Source organism: Sorex araneus, chromosome 1, assembly GCF_027595985.1.
Source record: "Sorex araneus isolate mSorAra2 chromosome 1, mSorAra2.pri, whole genome shotgun sequence".
Classification (NCBI taxonomy): Eukaryota; Metazoa; Chordata; class Mammalia; order Eulipotyphla; family Soricidae; genus Sorex; species Sorex araneus.
The window spans coordinates 1,975,743-1,987,831 of NC_073302.1; the positions used below are offsets into that span (position 1 = coordinate 1,975,743).

The following is a 12,089-nucleotide window of genomic DNA, read 5'->3' on the forward strand; positions in this document are numbered from 1 at the left end:
CACCCCCAAAACAGCAGCACAGACCCGCCCGTGAGCGCTCAGAGGGGCCTCTGGACAGCGGGAACGTGGCGCGGGCGCAGGCGCTGGGGCTCCCGCAGGCAGTGCTCACCTCGGCATCGCTGCACGGGCCCGCGGGCCGCGCCAGTTCCTCCTCCTCTGGCCACCCAGGGTCACTTCAAAAGGAGGCTTCAAAGAGACTGCGTTAGGCGGGGGCGCGAGGAACACCCCAACCTGCAGCAGACTCGCGGCTGGGCGCATCCTCGCGTCGGCGCAGCTAAATAATAATGATCACCCCCACGGAAATGAATATGCAGGAGACGCCCCCCCTCCCGGGGCCAGTGGGCTCCGCCCCGTACAGCCAGGCGCGTAATTAGGAGCCCCCTCCCGGAATCCCGCGGGGCCCACATGAAAGGCGCGCGCGTCCACGCGGGGGCACCGGAGTCGCTTGAAAGGAGCCGCCTTCGCTGGACGCGGCCGGCAGGAAGCGGCCACTGTCCGGGGCTCCTGGGCTGGCGGGTCCCGCATCCAGTCCGAGGCCGGGGGCCGGCGCGCCACGCCGGGGTGTCAATCAAGCGCTAGCCCCGCCCTCTGCGCGGCCCTGGCCGGCCGCTCCCCGCCCTGGTCGCCAGGCCGGCCCTGATCTCCGTTTGGGGGCCACCGTTGTCCCCCGTCTGGGGTGCCCTCCCTCCCTCTGCAGCAGGAGCGGGTGAGACCGGCCGAGGACACGGTTGGTGCCGATGCAGTATACACGCGTGTCCGGGAGAGAAGCCGGGGCAGGGCGCCCTGAAGTCTGCGCAACTGGGGTGCAGGGCGCACGGCGGAGTCCGGGCTGGGAGAGCCAGGCGAGCCGATAGGGTGGGTCTCCCCAGCCGCCCTCCTCCCCTGCCCGTTCGGAAGCCCCTCACTCTTGGTGTGGGCAGAGCCCTGTGCTCCCAGCTTGGGGGCTCCCTGCTGGCCGGTACCTGCCCTGGACCCTCGGCCGGGGGGCGCCATCCCACGCTGATGGTGCATCAGGACCCCACGGGATGGGGGGGAAGCTTTGACCAGACCTGCCTGGGCAATCCTCCCCCCAGCGCCCCAGGCCGTCACCTCATTTCCCTGCGATGCTCGGCCTGAGTGCCCGAGAAAGCCCGGGGTGAGCCAGCTCCACCCCAGGGTTAACTCGAGGCATCACCCAGGGGGCCCTGGGGCGGCGGCCAGGCGTGTGAGGCCCTGCTGGTGCCCGGCTGCGCGGGACTGCCCAGCCCTGCCCAGCCCCTGGCCCCTGGTCTGGGGGGAGCAGACAGGAAGGCAGGAGCCGGATGAGCCCGAGCGTGGAGACCGCCCGAGCCGTCCCGGAGAAGAACGCTGAGGACGGCCTCGAACCCACACGCTGACCCCTGGCTTCCAGGCGGGCAGGGACACGACAAAGGAAGGCGCTGGCCCCCATGAGCCCTGCCACCCTTCACTGTCCCCGGAGCCATGGCCGAGCCGAGGGCGGCTGTGAGTGACCTGCCAGAGGCCCGGACACCCACGGCCACGCGGCTGGCCCGCCCCGCCCCCTCCCAGCTGTGTCATCAGATGTGGAACTCCATGAGGCTGAGCCGGGCAGTCCTCCGGGCACTGCCCCAGCCCCGGATTCCGCTTGGGGGCGGGGCGGGGTGTTTCCGTCCCTTCAGAGGCTCTCGGACCCTCGGTGCTCACTGCGCTCAAAGAGGAGCAGGGGGCCGACTTCGCACGGTGGCACGGGAGCTCGCAGCTCCCTGCTGGGGTTCCGGGACCCTCTGTCTTCTCTCTCTCTCCGGTGGAGGTGGGTTTCGGCCACACCTGGTGGTGTTCAGGGCTCACTCCCGGCAGGGCTCTGGGGGCCTCGGCCCCCCGACGTCCCTCCCACGCCGAGCCCTTCCCTGCTTGGGTCAGGGGTGACGCGGGGTTTTCTTGTGGGGCCCTGCTCTGGTGGCAGCGCCGGACGAGGGTCCAGAGACTCGCAGCTGCCGCTCACCCCCTCCCGGGGTCGCAGGGGAGGCACCTCCGGGGATGGACGCTGGCTTCCTTGCTGTTGCTGGTCCCCGAAGACCTGTAGCATTACGGGAGCGGCAGAAGCACGGTGGAGGGCGGGGCTTACTTTGTGGGCGGGGCTATTGTGGGTGGGATTTGAGGCACGGGTTTGCATTGTGGGTGGGGCTTGAAGCATGGGCGGGGTTTTCATGGTGGGTTGGGGCCTGATACATGGGCGGGGCTTGAAGTGGGCGGGGCTTGCATTGTGGTGGGTCTTGATGTGTGGGCGGGGCTATCAGCAATCTTTGCTGGTTTGGGCGGGGCTTACCAAATAAGCAGGGCTTTGCGTGGGTGGGGTTTGTGTCATGGACGGGGTTTGTGCCATGGGCGGGGTTTGCGTCGTGGGCGGGGTTTGGACTGGGCGTTGCTTGCGCCGTGGGCGGGGTTGCGGGTGGGCGGGGCTCGCAGTGGGCTGTCTCAGGTCCGCAGGGAAACACCTGGGGCTGGGGGAGCAGGTGGGGCGTGTCCTCACCTGCCCTCACTTGGCGGTGTCCCTGTACCCAGAGGTGGTCGGGGCCATGGTTGGCCGCTTGTAGATGTGGGGTCCCGCCCTCTGCCGGTCCAAGGTGCAGACCACCCTTGCTTCCAGCCTCCCTTCTCGCGTCACCCCTGCCGAGCCCCGCACACCCCACTCCAGGTCAGAGGCCGCAGCTGGGTTTGCCCTCGGGAGCCGTGACAGGCGCCTCCGCACCACCCCTGCACCTGGCTCTCAGCTCTGTTTGTTGGTCTGTATCCGCCAGGCCTGTGGGACAAGCCCGGTCCGGCCTTGCACCCCAAGCACCGCATCTGGCCCACACCCTCTCCAGGAGGGGCCCCTTGTCTGTCCCAGGCCCCGCAGTCTCCGAGCCCCCGCAGGAGAGCTCCCCCTCCCTGAAGGAGGTCTTCTCACGGCCCTGGAGCAGGGTTGGGGGCACTCCCTGGGCTGGGTGGGGTGGGGCGGGCCCAGGTGACAGTACGGCTTGGCGCCAGGCCTTTCCCCAGCTCAGGACAAGCCGGGCTGGAGCCGGGAGTGGAGCCGGAGAGTGATTCGGGCGCTGTGGGTGCCTCGCCCCACCCAGGGCTGGCTGTGTCTTGGAAGAGGCGGCCCAGCACGCTCCACGGTGTTGAGGGGCTCCCCCGACCCCCGTGTCATGAGCCCAAACTGCCAGAGATGACTGGGCTCGGTCGCCCTCACACCCCGACCCTCCCCGGCAGCTCAGGCCCAGGCACTGCCCTGTGACCTGGACTCGGAGGGTCCGTCACCGTCTGGGGACTCAGGGCCTGACCTGGTTGCGACGTCCTGGGGCTGGCGGCGGAGGAGCAGGCCGGGGCAGGCCGGTCCAGCCGTGGCCGCGGGGCCGGCACAGAGCAGGCGGTGGGGAGCCCCCTGCGGCCCCGGCCCTGACGGTGTGTGTCCCGGTCTGCGATTAGACTGAAACGGGCCGGGAAGGGAGCACAGGCCTTGCGCTGTCCCTGCCCGGGGCCGCAGGTGAGGCCCCGAGGCTCTGGGCAGCCACGTCCTCGGACACGCTCCAGGTTTCTACGTGCGGCCCTCGGGGGCTCCGGGTGCCCTGGGCCCCCCACAGAGCAAAGGTAAGCAGTTTTATGGGGCCGGAGCCGCAGTGCAGTGGGCGGGCGCTTGCCCTGCACTCCGCATCCACTATGCTCCACCGGGAAGGAGCACTGAGCACAGAGCCAGGAGCAAGCCCTGAGCACCACCCGGTGTGGCCCCCAGATACATAAATTAGTAAAAATCCTTGGGGTTGGCGAGATGATACAGCAGGCGCTTGACTTGCACGAGCCCCGCCAGACGTGACGCCTGAGCACAGAGCCAGGAGTCAGCCTCGAGCACCTGCTCATTGTCTCTCGGGAGAGTGTGATGGCGGGCAGGTACGTGAGCGTACGCAGATTGAGTCTCCGTTTGTGGGTAAACCAAGGCGGGGTGCGGGGGCCTGGGGGGCCTTCCCCTCCCCCCGCGCCCGCGTCGCCCTCCGCACACATCAGCTTCCCAGACCTCATCCCCGGAGATGCGTTTCCTCCCCGCCTGAGAAACTGTCCTCGTCCCCGGGCTGGGAACTGTGTCGTGTTTCACCAGCGACGTGGGGGGCGTCTGGTGGGCACCGCCCCTCTCCCGAGACTCAGATCTGAGCTGGAAGGAGCCAATGTATGGGCCCCGCGCGCGAGTCTCAGATCGTCTCCCCAGAGGGAGGCGAGCCGCGAGCCTCAGGGTCCCCGGGCACCGGGGCTAGGCTGGGCGTCCTCGCGGGACGGGAGAGGCGGGCCCAGAGGGCGGCAGCTCTGCTTTTGAAGCGGCTAATTGCGCTTTAATAACAGCCGGGAGGTGTCCTGGCGGGCAGACGGGCACAGCGCTGGGCACCGCGCCTTCCCAGGCGGGCGGGCGGGCGCGTGGGCACTGCTGGGCTCGCGCTTCCCCGGGCTGGCTGGCTGCGTTCGGGACCTTTTTCTTTCTGTTTTCAGCTTTTGTTTTTTTTATCCGTGACATCTGCTTGGTGCTTGTCCGCCCTGTGATACCGCGCCCCGCGCAGCTGTGCAGACCCCAGCCCTGAGCATACGGCCTTTTTGATGTGTGATAAAACAGACGCGAGCCCCAGGGACGGGCGGAAGCATCAGAATATCAATTAACCTGCTCTCACAGAGCCGGGCGGCCTTGCGTCGGGGAGATGGAGCGTGGATTCTAATTAGGGACCCGGCCAGCCCCAGAGGTCAGACCCCGAGCCAAAGGGTATGGGGGCGCCTGCACGGCCCGGGGCTGCCCTGGCCAGGCGTGGGGGCTGCTTCCTGCTGCTCTTGCCACCCGCCCCACAGGCCGCCGTGCCCGCGTCACGGTTCCCCTCGCCAAGTGAAGCCTGTGGTGTCAGTCCCGACACAGCCGTGCGGGGGTGGGGGGGAGGTGGGTTCCAGGCCGGGGGGGGGCCCCCCCCCGACGTGGAGGCCTCGGCCAGCCTCTGTCAGGCAGAACCTTTCTCCCCGTCCCCGCCAGTCTGGAGGCCTTGCCTGGAGCCTCCCCCGCTCCCCGGCCCCCTCCTTTCGGAAGCTTCCCACCCTCCAGGGCTGGCGAGGCCGGCCCACAAGGGAGCGTGTCCCCTGCGTGGCCAGAAGCTCCTTCCAAGGAGGAGTGGGCCGGGACAGCCGCAAGGCCCTGAGCCCTCCCGCGCGGCTCAGACTCTGGCAGGTCACAGCGGTTGCTCGTGACTTTCAGAGCCCGGCTGGGGCTGAGCAGGAGGTGCAGAGGCTGGAGGGGCGGCGGGTGGGGCGGGGGTCTCTGAAGAAAGGGAATCAGGCGCTCCGGAGTTAGAGACGCAGAGGCGGGAGGCACTCGGGCTCCTGCTGCCCCGTGGGTGTCCGGGCGGGGGCCCGGCTCTAACGAGCTCTTGAGGGAGCCGAGGGCGGCTCAGAAACGCTGGTTTCTCCTCAGCTCTGTTAGTTCCCGAAGCTCCAGTTCCTTTTAAGAAATTAACGGACGGCGGGGCTGGAGCGATAGCACTACGGGGAGGGCCTTGCACGCGGCCGGCCCAGGTTCGATTCCCGGCATCCCATAGGGTCCCCCGAGCACCACCAGGAGTGATTCCTGAGTGCAGAGCCAGGAGTCAGCCCTGAGCATTGCCAGGTGTGACCCAAAAAGAAAACAAAAAGCAAAACTCTGACCCCCAGCCCTGCTCGCTCTGCCCTGCTTCCTGAAGAACTGCCCTCAGGGCCCGGAGCCGTGGCACAGGGCAGGGTGTCTGCCGCACACACAGCCAACCTGGGTTTGGTCCCTGGCATCCCATGGGGTCCCCTGAGCGCCACCAGGAGTGATTCCTGAGTACAGAGGCAGGGGCCAGGTGTGACCCAAAAGAGCAAAAAATAAATTAAAAAAACCCTTGGAGGCTAAGGGCACCTAAATGTTTCATTGTGGAGGAAGTGACGTTCCCCCTCTTTGAAGCCCCCTACCACGCCACACTCTGCTGATTAGGAGCCTGAGTCACACGTGCCCACCCCCCGGTGTTAAAGCCAGCAAGCTCCCAGAACACCAGGGCAGGGGCTGTGAGGGGGGCGGGGACCCCCTGGGAGCCAGATATGTGGCCCCAGCTTGGGCCTCACCTCGTCCTGGGTGATGTGCTGCCGTGTCCCCTCTGGCCGGACACAGGTGACCTGGGGCTACACATCACGTTCAGTAGGATATGTGCGTGTGTGCGTACGTGTACATGTGCTTGCACGTAGTACATGTAAAAACGTGTACCTTTGTGTGTGCACACAGGCTGATTGCACACACACGGGCCACATGTATATGTGCGCACATACATGTGTACACATACACTTGTGCACTAAAGGTGCACGTGTGTGCTGTGGTGTGTACACATGTGTGCAAGTATGTGTGTGTGTGCATGTGCGCGTGTGCGTATGAGCACCAGCAGTATTGACTCGGGGGACTGGGAAGGGTTTTAGAAACGGGTTGCTGTGCCCCTGGTCGGGCGACACCAGCTCCGCGGCACGGGACGGGAGGGACAGTGTGGGCTGGACAGTCCAGCTGACTCGGCTCTGGGCGTGACACGGTGCTGTTCCCTGAGAGAGGTCTCTCTCGCCTGTCTTTGTTGGTGCTTGTGTGCATCCTAGGGGGCGGGCTCAGGGCCGTCTCTGGTGCGGGGTCGTGCCGAGCCAGCACCCTCCCCGCGGTCCTCTCTCCCCCGCTGGACAGTGTCGCAGGAGACCGGATCTGCGGGTGCAGGGCCCTCGGGGAGGCTGCTGGCCGGGGAGACTGTGTTTGGGGTGTGGGGCTGTTTCTGGGGCCCTCGGGAGCGTAGCAGACCTCAGGGAAACCACGCCGGGCCCAGCCTCACCACAGGTCCGAAATCCTGCGTGATCCCCGGCCTGCTTAAGGGTCGGGGAGCTCTGGGACCCGCCTGGCGCCCGGGAGGCCTTTCCGTGGGATTATGCTGGGCCAGCACCCAAAGAGGGAAAGGTAGGCGGATCTGGCTCAAAATATGTGCTCAGAGCAACACCACCCGCGATATCAGAAGGCCAGACAAGTGCTGGTCACAAGGGGTCACGCCCTTCACGTGACGGCCTCCCGCCGTGAGAGCGCCTCAGGGCCGGCAGTGCTGGCCTGCACTGACCGTGGGGAAGAAGATCCAAGAGCTCTGAACCGCAGCAATGACCGGAGAAGAGGAAACTGGTAGATTCTCGCTTTCTGGAGCGATGTCCCACAGTGACGCCTGTCCGCGGGGCCGGGGGAGGCGTTGACCCGTGTGGGGCCACTTTGGAGGGTGACGTGGCAAAAGGCAGTGATGGCCTGACACTGAAGCAACGTTCAGAAATTGGTCTCCCGCATGTCTGATGTGCGTTTCAGGGACACCTTCCTCGGGGTGGGCGGGAGACGGGTCCGAGTGTCCGAGTCGGGGGAAATTCCCGCGATGTTGGAGCCAAGGAGCCGAGAGCGGGAACATTCACTGTCCAGGGAAAGCCGCGAATGGCTGAGCCCCCCCGGGGGCCGGGCCAGGGGGCTGGGGACAGGCCCAGCGTCTGGGCGAGATGCTCCCGGGGCCTGCAGGAAGGGCTGTTGGGTTGTGGTTGTGGTTTGGTGTTTGGGGGCACACAGCAGTGCTGAGGGGCCACTCCTGGCTCTGCGCTCGGGAATGACGCCGGGCGGCTCAGGGCAGTGGGGGGTGCCGGGATCGAGCCCGGGACTGTCGCGTGCAGGGCAAAGGCCTACCGGCGGGACTGTTTCTCGGCCCCCAAGACCCCCCTTTGATATCAGTGTCCCAAAACCATCGAGAAGGACAGACACGCACTTTCTGCTTGTCCCCGAGGGCTGGATTCTGGACAGCATCCCCCAGACGAGGGAGGAGACCCTGAGGATCCAGACGGCCGGGATCAGCCCCCGGCATGTCAGTGAGTAGCCCCCGGGCGCTCACGGCGCTGCAGGCCTGACCCCCGGGCGTGGGAGGGGCCATGCGGGGACGCAGGGAGCACCTGACCACAGGACGGGAGCTCGGGCCGGCAGCCAGAGCTGCCGGGGAGGTGAGGGCGAGTCCTGCAAACCCCACCCCGGCCGAACAGGGCCAGGACCGAACACCGTCTCTGGAAGGGGCCTCCAAGTGGGCGGGTGGGGCGGACCCTGGGTCTCCTGGGGACACGGAGAGGGAAGGGCCTTGGAGGGCCCAGGCAGGGCAGGGACCAGCGGGGGCGATGGGGCGGCTGCGGGTACACAAGGAGAGTGTCCCCAATCCACACCGAACTTTGCTTCACATCTGTGCAGTTGTTCTCAATGCGCCAGATGTGGTTCTCATCGAGAGGAATCTGGGCAAGAGAATCGACCCCAGAACTGGAGGTAGAACCCAAACAGCCCCCTAGCCCTAACCCTAGCCCTAACCCTAGCCCTAACCCTAGCCCTAACCCAACCCTAACCCTAACCCCAACCCCAACCCTAACCCTAACCCTAACCCTAACCCTAGCCCTAACCCTAGCCCTAACCCTAAGCCTAACCCCAACCCTAACCCTAACCCTAACCCTAACCCTAGCCCTAGCCCTAACCCTAAGCCTAACCCTAACACTAGCTATAAGCCTAACCCTAACCCTAACCCAAACAGCCCCCTACCCTAGCCCTAGCCCTAACCCTAGCCCTAACCCTAGCCCTAACCCTAACCCTAACCCCAACCCTAACCCTAACCCTAACCCTAGCTATAAGCCTAACCCTAACCCTAACACAAACCCTAACCCTAACCTAACCCTAACCAAAACAGCCCCTAATCCTAACCCTAACCCTAACCCTAACCCTAACCCCAACCCTAACCCTAACCCCAAACCTAACCCTAAACCTAGCCCTAACCCTAACACTAACCCTAACCCAAACCCTAACCCCAACCCCAACCCCAACCCCAACCCTAACCCCAACCCCAACCCCAACCCTAACCCTAACCCCAACCCCAACCCCAATTCCAACTCCAACCCCAACCCTAACCCTAACCCTAACCCTACTCCTAACCCTAAACCTAACCCTAACCTCAACACAAACCCCAACCCTAACCCTAACCCCAACCCCAACCCCAATTCCAACTCCAACTCCAACTCCAACTCCAACCCTAACCCTAACCCTAACCCTAACCCTAGCCCTAACCCTAACCCTAAACCTAACCCTAACCTCAATACAAAACCCAACCCTAACCCTAACCCCAACCCCAACCCCAACCCTAACCCCAACCCCAACCCCAATTCCAACTCCAACCCCAACCCTAACCCTAACCTTAACCCTAACCCTAGCCGTAAGCCTAAGCCTAACCCTAACCCCAAACACAAACCCTAACCCCAAACAGCCCCCTACCCCTACCCCTCCCCTAACCCTACCTTAACCATAGCCCCAATGCTAGCCCCATGCAGCACCCAGAGGGATTCCAAGAGGCCCTGGCCCTACCCCTTCAGGGTCACCTGTCCTGGCTGGCACCCCTGTGTTCTATCGGGTCGCCGGGCACCCAGGCTTGCGGTCAGGGGCTGTGGTGACTGGCTTCTCTGCAGAGATCTACCACACCACCTTTGACTGGCCCTCGGACATCGACGTCCAGAACCGGCTCGTCGTGCCCCCGGGCATCTCGGAGCCGGAGACGGTGAAGAGGCTCCTGGAGTATCACAGGAACATCACCGAGGTCACCCCTGCGTACCCCAGGATTCTGAAGGCCATCAGCGCTGACCAGCCGTGCATGGACGTCTTCTACCAGGGTCAGCTCTCTGGGGACGGTCACGGGGCCCCTCCCTCCTCTTCCCTGCTTCCCAGCCCCTGGCAGTGACCCTCGTGTCCAGGGTGGACAGCGGCAGGCCGCCCAGGCTCAGGGCCGGGGTGTGGGTCACCGCGCTGGGCGGTTTCCCCAGATCTCCCCCGTCCCTGACACCGGAGCCGGGCCGGGCCTGGCTTGGGGTTCGGGTCCCGCCTGCTTGCGCCCACAGCCCAGGTTGTGGCTATTCGTATCAACAGCCTGAGCCGAGCGGCGAGAGGCCGTGTTGCCCCCGAACAGGGCACCCACAGCTCCCGGCACTCCGGATTTCATTTGCAGGGTTGGGGGCACATCTGGCAGTGCTCAGGGCTGACTCCTGGCTCGGTGCTCAGGGGGGACTCTATGTGGTGCCGGAGATTGAACCCGGGTGGGCCACGTGCAAGGCCAGCGCCCTCCGCGCTATAGAGTCCCTCCGCCCCCCACAGTCTTGGGGAGCCCCCAGCCCCCCCCGCCCTGCGGCTCAGGTCACAGCCTGCCCGTCCGCAGGTCCTGGGCCCCCAGAGTCTCCTGCATCTCTCAGATCTCGTGGCTGGAGTTTCTGGGGGGGTGGCAGGGTTCTGCCAGCCCTCCTGCTGGGGGTCCCCGCGAGCCGCCCGAAGACAGAGAACCCCCTTTACTTAGGGTCGGGCTCGGAGTTTATCCATTAATTACTTCCAGATTGCTTGATCACGTTTGCGTTCCTACGCTCATTCATAAAGAACTCGTGCCCGGAACTGGAAATGAAGGCGTGAACATCTGAGTATCAATCACCATTAATCAGTCCTGCCGCCAGGGCGAGGGACACTCCCCCGCTGCCGTTTCCCTCCTCTGCCGCTGCCAGAGAGGCACGGCGAGGCGGCCGTCCGGGACCAGTGCCCTTGATTAACGGGTTGCTTACCGCGAGCGAAGCCCCGGGTGTAGACGTGTGGAGAGGCAGGCCTACACCCGGGCACCCACTGCCCAGCAGGCTCCTGTCCCTGGAGGGAAGCGGGGGGCGGGGTGCGTCCCAGCCGAGGGTCCCGGGGCCCTGCGGCCCTCACGCGCCTCCTCCCCGCAGCGCTGACCTACGTGCAGAGCAGCCACCGGTCCAACGCGCCCTTCACGCCGCGGGTGGTGCTGCTGGGCCCGGTGGGCAGCGGGAGGAGGCTGCAGGCCGCGCTCCTGGCCCAGAGATACGGCCTCGTGGACGGTGAGTGCCCGGCCCTCGCGCCACCCAGTCCCCCCCGCCCCGTGCCGGGGAGCCGCTGTCCCGGTGGGCCCATCCTCCTGCCCCCGGGCCCAGCCCCCCGGGGCTGCTGCACCCCCCCACACCCAGCCCAGCCCTTTCCGGGCAAACGGCTCCGGGATCAGTGCTCCGCTTCTTGCCCTCTGCAGCAGTTTCTTTTTCTCTTTTTTCTTTTTCATCTCTTTAAATAATAAAATAACTTATTCATTCTTTCCTTCTTGTTGAGTCTGTGAATACGCAGTTGCAGAGCTACTCATGGCTGGGTCTCAGTCACACATGGCCCGACACCCATTCCCTCACCAGTGCTTCCCACCAACGTCCCCAGTTCCCCTCCCGACCCCCACCCCACCCCGCCGCTATGGCAGGCATGCTCCCTCCCTCCCTCCCTCCTTCCCTCCCTCCCTCTGTCTCTCCCTCCCTCCCTCCCTCCTCCTCTTTCTCCTTCCCTCCCTCCCTCCTTCTCTTTCTCCCTCCTTCTCTCCCTTCCTCCCTCCCTCCTTCCCTCCCTTCCTCCCTCCCTCCTTCTCTTTCTTTCTCTCCCTCCTTCCCTCCCTCCCTCCCTCCCTCCCTCCTTCCTCTCTCTCTCCCCTCTTTCGGGAGAGGAGAGGGAGGGAAGACGCTCCTTGGCATGGTGGTCTGTATCGTGCATACCCCTTTACTGCTTTCAACACTCTGCTCCTGCCTAGTGTCATCATTCCAACTATTTCTGTCGTATTGGCCCTTCTCCACCCTAACTGCTGCCCTGTGCAATTTCAATAACTGTTTCCCCAGGTGGGGAGAAGATACTAAAGTCAGAAACTTTGCAGCCCCCGGCTCCCCGGGGGCGCCCCCGTGGCCTGGGGCTGGGGTGGCGGGGCCAGAGGCCTGCCCTGCCCCAATCAAGTGCTGTGGCCTAGGTAGCCTCAGTTTCCCCGGGAAGTGTTGAGTGGGGAAGGTGCCCGACCCGGGTTCGATCCTCGAAGCCCTGCCAGGAGTGATCCCTGAGCACAGAGCCAGGAGTCAGCCCTGGGCATGTTTCCCTCCCCAAGGCCCGAGATTTCACCCCCAGGTGAGTGAGACGTGCCCAGAGATGCCCGAAACACCTGCTGCCCTGCGGCAGGAGCGGG

At 65.2% G+C, this 12,089-nt stretch overlaps 1 protein-coding gene across 3 annotated transcripts in view; it reads left to right on the forward strand.

Annotated features, from left to right (window-relative positions):
- Window positions 1-12,089, forward strand: part of AK8 (adenylate kinase 8) — a 61,922-nt gene that overhangs the window by 10,101 nt on the left and 39,732 nt on the right. For 2 of the 3 annotated variants that reach the window (XM_055126623.1, XM_055126487.1), the window contains 4 exons: window positions 7,824-7,905; window positions 8,273-8,344; window positions 9,526-9,726; window positions 10,816-10,947. In XM_055126623.1, coding sequence (XP_054982598.1) covers window positions 7,824-7,905; window positions 8,273-8,344; window positions 9,526-9,726; window positions 10,816-10,947 — 487 coding nt within the window. The remainder of the gene's footprint in view (window positions 1-7,823; window positions 7,906-8,272; window positions 8,345-9,525; window positions 9,727-10,815; window positions 10,948-12,089) is intronic. The other variant, XM_055126559.1, reaches the window with a different exon arrangement.